Here is a 16,374-nt window from a genome sequence, read left to right on the forward strand (position 1 = left end):
AAGAAGGAGGCGGAGTCCTGACGTGCCTTCCTCTCTGACAAGGACGTAGTCTAGGCGTGGCGTAGAGACGGCACTGGCCGCCAAGTGGGGTGTGGCTTCTGAGGCGGACCTAGGACCCTGGCGCGCTCCTGCCGGGGGCGTGGCGTGGAGGGGCGCGTCTTCGTCTCTGACAGAGGCGGGGCCAGGGCGCGCAGTTGCCAAGGACTACGCGTAGTAGGGACGTGGCTTCTTCTCTGGCAGGGGCGTGGCCTAGGCGTGGAGTAAGAGGGCGCTTGCCGCCAAGGGGGTGTGGCTTCTGCGGCGGACGTAGGGCCCTGGCGCGCTATTGCCGGGGGCGTGGCGTGAGGGGCGCGGCTACGTCTCTGATAGGCTCGGGGCCAGGGCGCGCGGTGGCGGAGGATGGGGCGTAGTAGGAACCGGGCTTCCTGTCTGACGTAGGCGGGCCATGGGCGTGGCTTAGGGAGCGCGTGCCGTCGAGGGGGTGTGGCTTCGTCCCTGGCGGAGGCGGAAGTCAGGCGCTCTTGCCGGGGGCGTGGCTGGAGGGGCGTGGCTTCGGCGGGGCGGGGCGGGGCGGGGCTCCGGCGGCCGCTTCCTCTGCGGCGGTGGCTCGGGGCCGGCGGGTCGGGGCCGCGGTCCCGGGGCCGGCGGAGTCATGGCGCTGTGCCCGGTGATCGGGAAGCTGCTGCACAAGCGCGTGGTGCTGGCCAGCGCCTCCCCGCGCCGCCAGGAGATCCTCAGCAACGCGGTGAGGGCCGGCAGGGCGCAGGGCAGGGCGCAGGGCAGGGCGCAGGGCAGGGCGCAGGGCAGGGCCGCTGACCCCGGGCTCCTGGGGACCCCGCGCAGTGCCACCGCCCGCCCAGCGACGCAGGACAGGGGCTAGTGACCGGGTCGGAGGGCCTCCTGACAACCGGCCTTAGTGACCAGGGGACCATAGGGACCAGAGGGAGGGTCCCATGACTACGTGAGGGTGACCTAGTGACCAGGGGACCCTAGGGACCAGGGGGGGTCCCAGTGACTGTGGGGGTGACCTACTGACCAGGGAATCCTATTGACCAGAGGGGAGGGTCCCAGTGACTGTGGGGGTGACCTAGTGACCAGGGGACCCTAGGGACCAGAGGGAGGGTCCCATGACTGCGTGGGGGTGACCTAGTGACCAGGGGACCCTGGTGACCAGAGGGGAGGGTCCCAGTGACTGCGTGGGGGTGACCTAGTGACCAGGGGACCCTAGGGACCAGAGGGAGGGTCCCATGACTGCGTGGGGGTGACCTAGTGACCAGGGGACCCTGGTGACCAGAGGGGAGGGTCCCAGTGACTGCGTGGGGGTGACCTAGTGACCAGGGGGCCCTAGGGACCAGAGGGGAGGGTCCTAGTGACTGCGTGGGGGTGATCTAGTGACCAGGGGGCCCTAGTGGCCAGAGGTGACTGGATGGGGGTGACCTAGTGACCAGGGGACCTCAGTGACCAGAGGTGAGGGTCCCAGTGACTGTGTGGGGGTGATCTAGTGACCAGGGGGCCCTAGTGGCCAGAGGTGACTGGATGGGGGTGACCTAGTGACCAGGCGACCCTAGGGACCAGAGGTGGGGGGTCCCAGTGACTGCCTGGGGGTGGCCTAGTGACCAGGGGACCCTAGTGACCAGAGGTGAGGGTCCCAGTGACTGCCTGGGGATGACCTAGTGACCAGGGGGCCCTAGTGGCCAGAGGTGACTGGATGGGGGTGACCTAGTGACCAGGGGACCCTAGTGACCAGAGGGAGGGTCCCAGTGACTGTGTGGGGGTGACCTAGTGACCATGGGGCCTTAGTGACCAGAGGTGAGGGTCCCAGTGACTGGGTGGGGGTGACCTAGTGACCAGAAATGTGGGGATTCTTGTGACAGGGGTCGGGGCCCTATTGGGGACCCTAGTGATCAGGGTGGGGGTCTTAGTGACGGAGGTGGGGTTTTCCCTAACTGATGGGGATGGGGACGAGTGACAAGGTGGGGCACATCCTAGTGACGCTGCCCTGGTGAACACAGCCCCCAGTAATAGGGACCAGGTGTCCTAGTGCCCAGGGGCTCTGTCCTGCTGAGGGGCCAGAGGCTGGGGGAGGTCCTGGTGGGGGAGGCCGGTCCCCTGGGGAGGTGGTCCTAGTGACTGCAGGGACCTGGTGACTGGGGTGACTGGAAGGCTTAGGGGCGACCCTAGTGACCCTGGGCAGGGCTTTAGTGACCACAGGGAAGAGGAAAAGGATCTTTTGTGGAGCATAAGGAGGGGGATCTGGGGATGGAGGGTCCCCAGGCCCCAGGGAAGGGGACCACATGGTCTTGGGGTTGGGGTCCAGGGTCTAGTGGCCTACTGGCCTGTGGGTGGGGTCAGTGGTTGCCCGGCCTGGGTGTCCTGGGGCAGTTGTGAGGGGGTCCAGAGCAGAAGTGGGTATTGGGAAGCTTGGTTTATGGGGAGAGGTGCTGGGGGCAGCGGCCAGTGCTGAGGGAGAAGGCCCTGGCCGAGGTTTTGGAGGAGGGTAGACTGGGGGGGTGCTGTCCAGAGGTCCACCACGGGGACAGAGGGGGATGGGCCCGGCAGGTCCAGGAGAAATGGGTGGGAGGGACAGGGCAGAAGGTGGGGAGGGCCACGTGCAGCCCCATGGGTGGGGACAGGAAGTCTCCACAGGGGATTTGCCCCCCTCCTGTTCAGGTCCACACCCTGTCCCCACTAGACTGGAGCTGCTATCGCCGAGTCCCCAGGGGCTCCCTCATAGATCCCTCGCACGCAAGAGCCACCGTGAGTGGCCACCCCTTTTGTCCGATCTCATGGTGGGACACTGTGAGTTCACTGACCTTTGGGTATGCCAGAAGCCACCTGACTCCCCGGAGCTGCGACCCCAGGGCCCCAATCAATACTGCCGTGTGCCCTGAGGAGAGAGATCATGCAGCGTTTCCATGACTCTGTGTTGTAAGGTGATGTATGGTTACGACTAACAGGGTCATTAAGCCGGACGTGGTGACACACGTCTGCCGTCCCAAGAGCTCGGGAGGCTGAGGCTGGAGGATTGCAACCTGGAGGCCAGCTTCAGCAGCTGGGCGAGGCCCTGAACAATTTAGCAAGACCCTGTGTCAAAATGAACACTACAAGGGGCCCGAGGGCTGGGGTTGTGGCTCAATGGCAGAGCGCTTGCCTGGCTCGTGTGAGGCACTGGGTTCGAGTCTCCGCACCACACATAAATAAATAAATAAAATAAAATAAAATAAAGGGTTGTCAACCATTTTTAATTTTTTTTTTAAGAGGGGATGGGGATGTGTCTCAGTGGTTAAGCACCCGTGGGTTCAACCCTGGTACCACAAAATAAAATAAGGCAAGACTATAATTCAGAATACGGAACCATGCATTTGATATATGGGCTGCTATGTGATTAGATTTACAGTTAGGAAATAGATTCAGTGCAGTTTATCTGTGCCTATAGGTTACAGTGCAATATGTTGTGGCTATTAATATACAGAATGTAGACTTATATTCATTTAGAATATAGAATGATTGTATCTCTAGAATTATCGATCTCTTGCTATGGGATTACCATTGTAATTGGTATAATCATTTAAGATACAGAATCAGCGTAGTTGAGCTGTTACTGTGTGTGGTAATGTAACGTAGTATTGCATTTAAATATAATAGTGTCGTTCAGAATGCAGAATGAATGTCGCCCATCTGTAATTATGGGCCACTATGTAATCACTATTATAAATAATATGGGCTTTTTTTTTTTTTTCTCAGTACTGGGAATTGAACCCGGGCCCGACATGCTAGGCAAGAGCTCTACCACTGAGCCACATCCCCAGCCCTTTTTATTTTTTTATTTAGAGACAGGGTCTCATTACGTGGCTTGGGGCCTCTCTAAGTTGCCGAGGCTGGCTTTGAACTCGTGATCCTCCTGCCTCAGCCTCCCGAGCCACTGGGATGACAGGCTCGCACCTGCGTGGCCCCAGCCATTTTTAAAGATACTTTTGAGACAGAGTCTTACTAAGTCGCTGAGGCTGGCCTTGAACTTGCCAGCCTCCTGCCTCGGCCTCCCCTGTGGCTGGCGTGACAGGTGAGTCGGCCACGCCCACATGATCATTTTGGACACAGAACTGATGTAGTGTGTCCATTGCTAGGAACTGTAATGTAAAGTGCTGTCCCATTGACTCTAGTGTGTCACTCAGGGTAGAGAATGACCGGGTGGCTCATAGGTAGGATAGTGTCACATGCTAGTTACTGTACTGCTGTCCTTTAGGACACAGAATCAGCGTGGCTGAGTGGTAGGTACCAGGAGCCACCATGTAACCATGACAGTTCCGGCAGTGCGTCCTCCTCGCCCAGCCTTTTCCACCAGGTCCGAGGTCCCCAGCAGCTGGTGGCCCTAAATGACGGCTGAGCCACCTGACGGGCAGCTGGGGAGAGGGACAGAGCGCGGGAAGGTGCCCGTTTTCGGCAGACCCAGCCCTCCCGCCCCACCACCTGTGCCTGTGCGCTGCTGCGCCCTCGCGCGCGCTCCCCTGCCCGTGGCGGCCTCCGGCCCCAGACGCTCTTCGTGTGTTCCAGGGCCTGCGGTTCGAGGTGGTGCCGTCCAAGTTCAAAGAGACGCTCAGCAAAGCCTCCTTCCCCAGCCCCTACGCCTACGCCATCGAGACGGCCAAGCAGAAGGCCCTGGAGGTGGCGCACAGACTGCACCAGGCAAGCGGGCTGTCCTGCTACCTCTCTGGATGGCATTGAGGGACCTCGGGGCGCGCGGATGGGGCCGGTGGGGCGCGCAGTCGGCGCACGCAGCTCCGCACCGGGCCGTGGCAGGAGTGCGGCTGGCTCCTCTGCAGCCCTTAATGCAGGGGCACTCGACCAATGAAACATAAAATAGGGCTGGGGGTGAGTTGGGGCCTCTCTAAATTGCTGAGGCTGCCTTTGAACTCGCGATCCTCCTGCCTCAGCCTCCCGAGCTCCTGGTGGGGGCTTGCACCCCCACCAGGCTCAGTGTGGACATTTAGGGTACAGGAGGAATGCAGCGTCTCTGTTGCGGGGTGATGTAGTGTGACCTTCTGTTATAGTTAATAGTCAGCTGGTTTGGATACGCCATTCATATCCGTCTCTGTTAGTAGGAGACAATGTTGCAGTGAACGTAGGACCGCAATCTCGGACATACCACGCGGGTGTCCACCGCCGGGTGTTACAGTGTGACACTCTACTGTAGTGTGAACGTTAACACACAATTACTCTTGCTTTTCTGCTGCTGTGTGCTAACGTGTGATGCGATGCGCTGCTATAATTAATAGGACCCGGGACTGAAGGGTCGCTGGGTGACAGTGTAACATGCATCATGATTGATACTGCAGGAAACTTAAGACACGGGTCAGGGTAGGGTATTGCTGATGGGGTAACTGACCCTAAGGGCCACCACGCCCACCATGATGAGTACAGCCGTGTGCATGGGGGGCGCAGGGTTAAGGCAGCTGATGGCGGAGTGGGATGCGTAAGGCGCTGTCGGAATCCGTTGGCATGGGCAGGGTTGGCGGGGCTGGTCCTTAGGGTAGGGTGCGGCAGGATCGGCAGGATCCTATAAAAGGACTAGAGCCACCTGTGCGGGGTGATGCGCACGCGCACATGTGCGCTCCGCATTGTTGGTGGAGTTATAGCGCTTCCCTCCGCCTGTGCGGTGCTGCGCCCTCGTGCGCGCTCCCCTCGGGCACAATCAGTGGCTCCTCTATTGGTCCCCAGCACCCAGGACTCGTGAGCCCCTCCCAGCTAAGGCTGGCGTCCAGCTGTGAACAGGGAGGTGGCCATCACTGTCGCCCCGGGGTTGGTGATGCGCGCTGAGGCCTTTCTCGAATTGCGCAGAGTCTTGGGCTTTCGGCCTGGATTGCTTCCTGGTTCTGCGAACCCTTTCCTCCCGTTACACCGAGTGGCCGGGGACCTTGAGGTCCTAGGTCCCAAAGGGTCCAGGGCATCTGGGCCCCAGAGCAGAGCGCGCTGGCCCCATGCGCCCCGGTACAGAAGGCCGTTCCGGAGGGGTCCAAGGGCACCTGCCCCGGGCTCCAGGAGTGGCCTTCAGGGCATGGTGTTGCACTAGCCCTGCAGGGGGTCACGCTGGGGACCGTCCCCCAGAAGTCAGCTGAGTGCCAGGGACACCCACAAGTGAGGGGGAGGCCATGGGAGGCTGGGGGAGCCCCTCTAAACCTGGTCTGCTTGCCTGCAGAAGGACCTCCGGACCCCCGACGTGGTCATCGGGGCGGACACTATCGTGGTGAGTCCCCCGGGTTTGCCGAGCTGGGCGTCTGTCCTCTGCGGGTCCCACGCGCAGGGGCAGCGGATGTTGCGCTGCTGTGGTTGGACATGTGCCGTTTCCCAGGGCTGCAGGGACAGTGCCACCCCCAGGGCTTCCAGCGCAGACAGCTGCCACCGCGGGTCTGAGCCCGAGACTGCAAGGGCGTGGGCGGCGGTGGCGTCCCAGGCTGGCGAGACCGCGGTGGCCTGCCTCTCCACGCCCCACGGCCGTTCCCGGCCTATAGAAGTGCGCCCACCTCTGCCTCATCGTCCTGTGGCTGTCTGTCCTCTGTGTGGTCTCTGTCCACATGTCCCTCTTTGTTGGGAGAGGGTCTTGCTCACTTCCGAGGCCTCGAGCTTGCAGTCCTCCTGCCTCGGCCTCCCAGGCTCTGGGTTCCACGTGTGGGCCACCATTCCTGCCTGGGGTCTTATTCTGCGGGAGACCCCACCAGCTCTGCAGGTGGGGTCATCCTCGTTCGGGATGGACACGTGGCCGTGGTGGCCGCCCAGCGTGCTGCCCGTGCTAATGCCCTGAATTGTCACTCTGCACTGGTGAACCTCGAGTGTCAGTTTCGTGTCAATAAAAGAAATGGCACCTACCTGCGGCCCAAGCTGCCCAGGAGGCCGAGGCAGGGTCATGGCCAGCTCAAAGGCCGCTGGGCACCCAGCAGGACCGTCTCCCAGGGCTGGGTGGGGCTCCACGGGGGGGGGGGGGGGCTCGCCTGGTCTGCGGGAGGCCTGGCCTCCACCCCAGGGCCTGAGAGTTAGGGGCCGTGAGCGCTCGGGTGGCCGGGGAGCGGGCAGTGGGGAAGCCTCGGGTCCCTTTCTTGCAGGCAGTGGATGGGCTGGTTCTGGAGAAGCCCGTGGACAAGCAGGACGCCTACCACATGCTTTCAAGGTGGGCGCCGGTTCCCCCCAGGCCCCCTGGGCTGCAGGTCCAGCAGAGCAGGCCCCTGTGGGGTGGACGGGGCTGGAGGCCCTGTTGGCGGCCTCCTGGGGTGGTGATCCCTCCCGTCTACATGGCGCCCCTCCGATGTCATTGCATCAGGCCTTCCCTGGGGACCCCATGGCTGGACGGTGGGGCAGCGTGGCAGGGGTGGGGCGGGGCACGTCGCTGCCCCTTGGCCGCTAAGTGCCCAGCGGGCTCTGGGCCTCGCAGGTTGAGCGGCAAAGAGCACAGCGTGTTCACGGGAGTGGCCATCGTCCACTGCACCACCGCAGGTAAGGGGCAGCTGCCGCCTCCTGGGCACTGGGCGGGCGGCTGCATGTCCCTGCACGTGGGGAAGGGAGGACCCTGCCCACCGCCCGGGTAGGACTGGCCTGTGTGGAGAGTCGGGCGCCTTTGCGCAGCGGTGTCCACCTCCCTCCAGGGCTCCGGGGGCTCCTCCTGCCTGTCCAGCTCCTGGGCTCCAGGTGGCCCTGGGCTGGTGGCCCCTCACTCCAGTCTCTGCCTCCGTCTCCGTCTCCACGGGGCTCCTCCTCTGGGTCTGTGTCCCCTCCTCTGTCTCTGGGGAGGACACGGCCATGGCACGAGGGCCCCCTGCCCCAGGAGGAGCCCATCTCGGGACGCTTCACTGATGACCTCTTCAGAGAGCCTGTCCCCACACCAGGTCCCTTGGTGACCTGCAGAGCTGGGGGGGTCTCCTGCAGACCCCCGAGTTTCCCGCAGGCTGTGCGCTGGGCAATGCTGCCCACAGCCCGGGCCCTCATGGCCACTCCGGCTCCTGTCTCAGGGTCCCCAGGAGACCAGCCCTGTCCCCGTGGCCCTCCCCCTGCTGGCTCCGTGCCTGGTTGCTGACGCTCGTGTCCCTGCTCCTCCGTCCCCGCCGAGCCTCCCCCCCCCCCCCCCCCCCCGGGCACAGTCAGCCCTGAGCCGCACACTCAGGCCGGGACCCAGGAGCGCAGCCATCACCGCGGCACCCAGGCGCCCGAGGTGGCCGTGGGCCTGACCTGTGGTTGTCATCCTTGCAGACCGCCTGCTGGAGACGCAGGTCTCGGAGTTCTACGAGGAGACGAGGGTGACCTTCTCGGAGCTGTCCGAGGACCTGCTGTGGGAGTACATCCACAGCGGGGAGCCCATGTGAGTCCCGCCCGGGGAGGGGCAGCCCTGCTGGCGGCCACTGCAGGACGCTTCCCTCCGGGAAGAGAGCAGAGCCTGGCTCCGGCCGTCATGGCAGCCGGGCAGCGCCCAGGGGCTGGAGGCCCGGGCAGGAGTCCCCCCAGAGGAGACGCTTCTCATTAGTGACGGACACAGGCCCTTCCTGGCAGATGCTCCCTAAATTGAAGTCTTCCTAACCCAAAAACGCCCTGAGCCGGGCACAGGGGCCACGCTGGACATCCCGGCGATGCTGGAGGCCGAGGGAGGAGGACAGCAATCTAGAGGCCAGCCTCGGCTACTTGGGGACACTCTGTCTCAAAGCAAACCATTAAGTGGAAGACGAGTGGGGTGCCCTCAGTGCAGCGCACCCCTGACTCGGCCTAGCAGGCACCACGTAGGCGATAAATGCAGTCACTAAAACGCCTCTCACACCTGCCCCTGAGTAGGCTGAGGTCTTCAAGGACAGCAAGAACCATGGGACAGAAAACCTGGCTGTGACCGTCCTGGGCCCCTCCGTGCGGTCCACCGTGTGTCGTGTGAAGCCATAAGAGGGCTCCTGAGCTTGGGGCGCACCTGAGGGTGAGGGAGGCAGATGTTGGGAAGACCCTAAACCAACCACTATGCCCGGGAGGAGACATTTTTTAATTTTGGGGTGCTAGGGTCGAACCCAGGGTGCTTGGCCTCGGCGCCACCTCCCGGCCCTCTTTGTATTTTATTCTGAGACAGAGCCTCACGGAGTGCTGAGGCCGGCCTCTACCCTGGGATCCTCCTGCCTCGGCCTCCCTCCTGGCAGGGATTGCAGGTGTGCACCAGCGCCCCTGGAAGGACTTTTGCCAAGAGGTTAACTCCTCATGGGGAAGCGATCGGGGGCTGCGATGGCCCGGGTCGCTCTGGTCCTGTGTCTCACCAGCAGCGCCAGCTGGCCATGGGGGATCGCAGGACCCTGGGCTCCGGTCTGACCTACCTACCTCCCTCTCTCTCTCTCTCTCTCTCTCTCTCTCTCTCTCTCTCTCTCTCTCTCTCTCTCTCTCTCTCTCTCTCTCTCCGCGCATGCGCACTCCTCCCCGCGCAGGGACAAGGCCGGGGGCTACGGCATCCAGTCGCTGGGGGGCATGCTGGTGGAGTCCGTCCGCGGGGACTTCCTCAACGTGGTGGGCTTCCCACTCAACCGCTTCTGCAAGCAGCTGGCCGAGCTCTACTACCCGCCCCGCGGCCAGGACGTACGGAGGGTGAAGCACGACTCCATCCCGCCCGTGGACAGCTTCGAGACCCTCGGTGACCTGGACGCGGGCGACCCGGGGCCTGTTCAGAGCCACGTGGACCCTGGCGCTGGCCCCGGCTCCCCGGGCAGCCTGAGGGGCGAGTTGGAGGCGGAAGGAGACCTGCCTGCCCGGGGCTCAAGCGAGGCCAGTTGCAACGGGGCGGTGGAGGCCCAGCCTCCGTTCCCGGCCGGCCTCCTGGACCTGATCGACGGCTTCAAAGTGTCCAAGGTAGCGTGGGCGAGCGGCCAGCTCCTTAAAGACGCGTCTTTAGTCACGTGCCAAGGTCCTGGGGTCGGGCCGCGGCAGGGAGCGCATCCCGCGGACGCTCGGGATCTCCATGCGAGAACCGAGTGGAGCGGTTGGAAGCGTCCAGCTCCAGGGGGGCGCGGGAGGAAGGCCCTGGGCAGCCCCAGCCCTCAGCGCGCCCTTCCCGCAGGCCCTGTTCACCGCCTGCAGGCTCAAGGTGTTCGACCTGCTCAGCGATGGCGCGCCCCGGGGGGCGGCGGACGTGGCCCGCGCCGTGGACGCCTCCGTGTGTGGGACCAGGAGGCTGCTGGAGGTCTGCGTGGCCCTGGGCTTGCTGCGGAAGACGGAGCAAGGTGACCGCCGGGGGCCTGGGGACCCTGGCCGGTGCCGGGTGGGGCTGGCAGGGGAGGCCGGACGGGCCCCGACGGGACTTAACTGGACCAGCCGAGCGCCCCGGGCAGATGAGGTCGGGAGGTGAGGGCCGGACCATGGCCAAGTCGGTCTCTGCGAGGCTGACCAGGAGGGACGGACACGCTGACAGACGGATGGCTCTACCTGGTTCCGCAGCTGGGTGGACGGATGGTGGGAGGGACAGTGGAGATCGTGGACAGGCTGGGTGGCCGGCGGTCGGACAGACAGATGCCAGACAGCTGGGTGGACGGATGCTAGGTGGAGACTGTCCTGCCCGTTGGGCTGCTCGGAGCAGCGGGCCGTGATCGGGTGGTGGCGCCGGCCCCCAGGGTCCACGCAGGCGGCGGGTGCTCGCTGGGCAGGGTGCGGTCACCCTGGACAGCAGCGCCGCCGCCCGCTCTGCAGGTTACAGCAACACGGAGCTGGCCGGGCGGCACCTGGTGTCCGGCGGCGCGCGCTCCCTGCACGGCCTCATCCTGCACAGCGACCAGCGCACCTGGGACCTCTTCAGCCACCTGGAGCGCACCCTGCGGGAGGGACCGCGGCCGCACGGCGGGGCTCCCGGGGGCCAGGACGGGCAGCCAGGGGACCAGGTGGTGAGCGCAGAGACTCTGCCCACCCAGGGCCAGGGGCGGGGCGGTGGGCACCCGGATGGCTCTGCCCACCCGAGGGACAGGGGGGCCGCCAGGTTTGGGAGGTCGAGGGGCCTCACCGAGGACGCACAGGCCTGGCCCGGGCTCCTGATCCTGCGTGCTCGGCCGGTGCTCCTGGCTGGAACAGAGTGGGCGGCCAGGGCTCCACGACGCCCAGCAGCACCCGAATTCCCCATTGAGGGACAGTCTGCGGGTCCCTGAAGTCACCACCCCTTTCTTTCCCTCCCACGCTGGCCAGTGCCCAGCCGCGGAGCCCAGCCCTTGTTGGTTTTTATTTAGGGACAGGGTCTGGCTAAATGCTTAGGGCCTCCCCAAGTTGTCCCTGCTGGCCTCCAGCTTGCAGACCTCCTGCCTCAGCCTCCCGGGTAGCTGGGATGGCAGATGTGAGCCACCGCACCTGGCAGCCCTTTATATTTCTGAGACAGGGTCTCCCAAGCTGTCCCGACTGACCTGCAGCTGGAGTCTCCCTGCCTCCGCCTCCCGGGCAACTGGGATGAGGCCTGCGCTGCCTCCCCAGCCCAGCCCCCAAGCTCCCTGCCCGGGCCACGCAGGTGCCCAGATGGCTGTGGATCGCGGGGTCCGCAGTACCCTCAGACCCCGTTCTGCCCTAGGGCCCCCCCTGCCGGGAGACGCAGCTGCAGGCCCTGAAGGCAGCGCACACCCTCTCCTCGCTGACTGCCCGCCGCCTGGCCTCGGCCTTCGACCTGTCGCGGTTCTCCTCCGCCTGCCTCCTGGGAGGTGCGTCAGTCCCTTCCTCCTGCCCCACAGCTGGCGCTGATAAGACTGGCCGAGCAGGCCGCCCCTCATGAGCCTCAGAGGACCTCAGCTGGTGGCCCGGGTCTGCTGCAGAGGCCCCTCCTGATGGCTGTCCAGAGGGGCGCAGGCTGGAAGCCCCTGACCAGGTCCGGTTCCTTCTAGTTAATCCTTTTCACTCCAGCCCATCTTGGCCCCTGGGCAGTGGGGGGAAGGAGCACATAGAGTCCCAAGGAGCCTGATGGGCTCAGGGAACTGGGCGGCCTCCCTGGCCACCCGCCTGCATTTCCCCATCCTCTGCACCCAGGTCCTCCTGGGGGGCCAGAGTGGCTGCGGCAGCACCAGCCATCGTGTCTGCATTCAAGGAGGAATCAGTGCCAGCCCCACTGACCTCCGCCAGGTGTAGTTTGCACTGCTGGCCTCAGTGCTGACCTCAAACACCCGTGGAAACCGTAGGGTCCCTAGGCCCCTAAGGGCCCACAGGGTCCCCACATGTGTGTTTGGTCCTCTGCAGGCTGCAGGGGCGCCCTGGCCTGGGAGCTGGCCCGGGAGTGCCCGCGGCTGGAGGTGACGGTGTTGGACGTCCCCGACGAGCTGGAGCAGGTGTCCTGCTTCCAGCCCCAGGGCGGACCGACGGCCCGCGTCAGCTTGGTGCCTGGTGAGTGCCCTCTGTCTGCCCCCTGGTGACCTTGGCCAGGTGACATCCCCTTCTGTGCGGAGAGCACGCGTGTCTGTCCCCGGGTGTCTGTGACCTGGGAGTAAGGTGAGCGGTGTTGGACGCAGTAGTGGGGTGCAGAAGGACCAAGATGGACTTCTGCAGGTGTCCATTGGGACCCCCAGGAAAGGAAGGTCATAGGTTAGACTGCCAGCAGCACTTCCCGGTGGTGCTGGGGATGTTGCTGTGGACCTGAGGAAGTCTCCTGGTGGCCTGGGCACTGCTTAGTTCCCTCCCACGTGTCCACAGGAGGCGGCAGCCGGGGCCCAGGGCTCAGGCCCAGCAGGTCTTGGGACTTCAGTAACTGAGAAAAGGGCAGTGAGCGCAGACCTCTCCTGCAGACCGTCCACCGCCCTCTGCCTCCTGCCTGCCGTCCCCCGCTGACTCGCGGTCCCTGCTCCTGCTGCCCTGGGCTCCCGTCCGTGGGCGGTTGGTTCCCTGTCCCCTCCTGGACAAAGCGGAGCTGGGAGTAGACAACAGAGAGGTTTCTGCGGCCATAGGTGGAGACCAGCACCCCGTGTGAGGGTCCCCGGGGCGGCTGCGCCCAAGCCCCCAAACCAGGCCCTTAAAACAGACAAACTCTAAACCACGAGTCCAGGCCCCAGCTCTGGGGGGCAGAGGCTGGACCCGGGTACCCGGCTGAGCCCCCTCCAGGGCCCCAGGGGGCTCCTCCTGCCTGTCCAGCTCCTGGGCTCCAGGTGGCCCTGGGCGGGTGGCCCCTCACTGCAGTCTCTGCCTCCGTCTCCACGGGGCTCCTCCTCTGGGTCTGTGTCCCCTCCTCTGTCTCTGGGGAGGACACGGCCGCTGCACGAGGGCCCCCTGAGCCTGTCCACTGTGGCAGTGTGGGTCCACGCCGGTGCCCTTGGCCAAGCGCCCGTCCCCGTGTCCCCGCCCTGCCTTGGCTCTGCCTGGGCTGGAGCCCCCAGTGGAGCCTGGACGACCCTCCTGTCCCTCTCCCCCTGGGGACATGAGGTCTGGAGCCACCCTGGAGAGTCAGGCCGCTCTGTGGTCCCAGCTGCCTTTCTGCTTGTCCACCAGGTGACCCGTCCAGGGACGTCCTGCCCACAGCTGACCTGTACCTCCTGCCCCGCCTGCCGCCCGACTGGCCGGACGACAAGGTCCACCAGCTGCTGAGGAGGGTCGCAGGGTGCTGCCGGCCGGGTGAGAGCAGGTCCCCTTTCCCACCAGAGGGTCTGCGGCTGGAGCAGGGGTCATCCCACCCCGGGGTCCATTTCACAGGGGACAGGCGGCCACCCAGCCCTGCCTGACTCCAGGACGGTGGTGACATGGGTGACGAGGCTCTGAGGATTGTGTGTCCCAAAGCCACATGCTGTGCTCTGCTGTGGAGTGGCTGGGCTGGACGCTGGGGTCAAGACCTGCCCTCGGTGGACAGGACAGGGGACACACTAGAGACCCCAGGGACAGAGGAATGTCACCAAGAGCCCAGGATGTCACCTTGGCCTTTCAAAGGCTCAGCCCTGCCCCGGGGTCTGCCTGGGTGCACAGTGGCCCTGTGGCCGCAGCTGGCCCTGGCCATCGCCCGTCCTGGGGCCGGGAGTCCTCTGCTGGCGCGGGCACCGCGGTTCCCGGCGACGCACAGCTGCTGGTTGGGCCTGTGCCCCGCGATCCGGGGTGTCCAGGGCTGGGAGCCCCTGCAGTTACGGAGGAGCGGCCAGCGCTGGCCAGCGGCACCTGTGGCCTCCTACCCTGGGCGCTCCCGGCGGCGGGGACGCCCCGGCCCCTCCTGTGCCCAGCTCTCCCCGCGGCTCCGGCCAGGACCCTGTGCTGTGGCCAGGCCCCGTCCCGTTCCCTCGTGCTGTCCACAGGTGGCCGCCCACTGACCTCCCGTGCCCAGTTTCCTCTCCCTGAGGGACACAGCTCAAGCCCAGGCTGGCCCTAGGTTCCCGGCAGGAGCTGGCCCCGCCCACGCACGGCCCCGCCCACGCACGGCCCCGCCCACCTGCCCCAGCGCTGCTCACCCTCCGCCTGCTGCCCGTGTCCCCTGCCCGCGGCCTCCCCTCTCTCACTGCGTCCATCCGGTCCTCTCCTCTCCCCGCTGTGGCCGTCACGTGTCTCCCTATGTTAGGGACCCCTGTCACCTGTTAGGCCCGCGCCTGTCATTCCCGTCCCTGTCCATACCCATCCCTCCCACCGCGTCCCTCTGCCGTCCTCGGGACGCACCGTCCCTCTCTGTCCCTGTCTCCTGTCGCCCCCACCTGTGTACAGCTGTCCCCATCAGGGTCCCTGTCCATCTGTCGCTGTCTGCCTGTCGCTCCGTCCTTGCATGTGTTCTGTACCTTCCGCTGCCCCCGTCTGCCTCCTACCCTCCGCCCCACCTGTCCCCCATCCCGGGCCTGCGCCCTCCGTGTCCCCGCCGGCATCCTGTCCTGCTGACCCCGGGGCCCCGGTGGCGCTGCCCCGAGATCGCAGACCCCCGAGGTGGCCCACGACTCCAGCCCCTGCCTGTCCCCACAGGAGGCGGCCTCTTGCTGGCGGAAGTTGCCCTGGACGAGGACCCGGGGGCCGCCCGGCGTGGCCTGAGGCCGAAGCTGGACCTGCTGGTGCAGACGCCGGGCAGGGACTGGACGCTGGGCGAGGGCCGGCGCCTGCTGGAGCAGCACGGCTTCGGGGACATGCAGGTGGCGCCCGCCGGGGACCTCCCGGGCGCAGTCCTGGGCATCCGCATGCGCCCCTGACGCCCCGCAGGGACCTTTGTGTGGGCGTCGTGGTCCCGAGGCGGAGGGAGCCCGGGGTCCCCACGCCGTCAGCTCAGTGGGCACGTGGGCGGGGCCTTGCGGGACGCAGAGAATAAAGCCACCTTCCTCCCTCCGCGCCCTGCTCGGAGCCCTGACCGGCCGCGCGCCTCCCAGGCCCGCCCTGCCTGAGAGCTTCTGCCCGCAGCGTTGACCGCCGACCTGCCCGCAGGCGGTGGCCGGTCTCCGCCAGGTGCTGACCCCGAGACCTGGCCACGGAGCTCCTGGCACGGGGTAGAGCGCCCACCTGGCCTGGCGCCGGAAAGCCCAACCCACGGCCAGCGGCGGAGCTCATGGCTGGCCCGGGCCGGCCCTGTGTCCTCCGCCCCTTCCTCGGGCTGCCCCGTCTCCACTGCTGGCCGAGTGCAGTCCCCCGGCAGGGTCCCGCTCAGGGGCACCACACCCCGTCCCAACACGGCCGCCTGGGGAACCTGGGGAACCTGCGCTGTGCGCACACCCTCGGGGCTGGGCCGGCTTGGCCCGGGGTGTCCTCAGGATGCAGCCCGGAGACCCTGAGCGTGGCAGGAGGGGACACGAGAGCTCTCTGCCCTCCCAGCTGCGGGTGGGCCCTTTCCCGAGTGCAGAAGGAGCCTCGGGTGGACGATGCGGCTACTTGGAAAGCCAGGCCTGCTGACGCCGCCCACGGGGGGTAGCCCCCAGCCCGGCCAAGAGCCAGCGGCGCTCTCCCTCTGCAGACGGCTGCGGCTCGCAGTGACCTACTGGGCTTGCTGCGGGGATGGAGGAAGGTCCCCCTGCCAGCCGGGCTACCTGCCCGCCCCCACGGTGACCAGGGAGAGCGCACCTGCCCGTTCTGGATCAGAAACACCGCGGGCGTTAGAGGCGCAGGTGACATAGACGCACAAGGGCACAAACACCGTGCCCGTGTTTACAGGAGTGAGTGTGGACTTGTGCAAGACCGTCCTCTGCTGACCATGTCCCTCTTAACACCTTTCAAATGCATGATGGGCGCCTGGCTTCGAAGACTCTGGCCTCTTCTAGCTGCTGGCCCTCAGGCAGGTGGCACTGGGACAGGACGGCCCCACCCTGCAGAAGCTTCCAGGCACCGGGGAGCAGACTGGCCACCTAGGTCCCCTGCAAAGGCCGCTCCAGGCTGTGAGGGACGCAGGTCAGAGAGGAAGGGCCGAGGCCCACGTGGGGCCCTCTGTGGTGACATCTCTGTCACAGAGGCCACCGCTCTGTCCCAGGGGCCACCCATGCCCCA

General features: G+C 65.6%; 1 protein-coding gene across 1 annotated transcript; it reads left to right on the forward strand.

The window, feature by feature from the left end:
• The first annotated feature begins 571 nt into the window (after window positions 1-571).
• Window positions 572-15,228, forward strand: Asmtl (acetylserotonin O-methyltransferase like). Its single transcript, XM_046443442.2, has 13 exons — window positions 572-745; window positions 4,552-4,683; window positions 6,194-6,241; window positions 7,095-7,159; window positions 7,421-7,482; window positions 8,233-8,341; window positions 9,432-9,849; window positions 10,058-10,220; window positions 10,684-10,874; window positions 11,543-11,669; window positions 12,199-12,342; window positions 13,438-13,560; window positions 14,875-15,228. Exons 1-13 carry the CDS (start codon window positions 653-655, stop codon window positions 15,093-15,095), a joined length of 1,896 nt encoding a protein of 631 aa, XP_046299398.1. The 5' UTR covers window positions 572-652; the 3' UTR covers window positions 15,096-15,228.
• The last annotated feature ends 1,146 nt before the right edge of the window (window positions 15,229-16,374 follow it).

The sequence above is a fragment of the Marmota monax genome, unplaced genomic scaffold (assembly GCF_021218885.2).
Source record: "Marmota monax isolate L192 unplaced genomic scaffold, Marmota_monax_Labrador192_F-V1.1 WCK01_AAM20220418_F8-fsc00168, whole genome shotgun sequence".
In the NCBI taxonomy this organism is placed as follows: Eukaryota; Metazoa; Chordata; class Mammalia; order Rodentia; family Sciuridae; genus Marmota; species Marmota monax.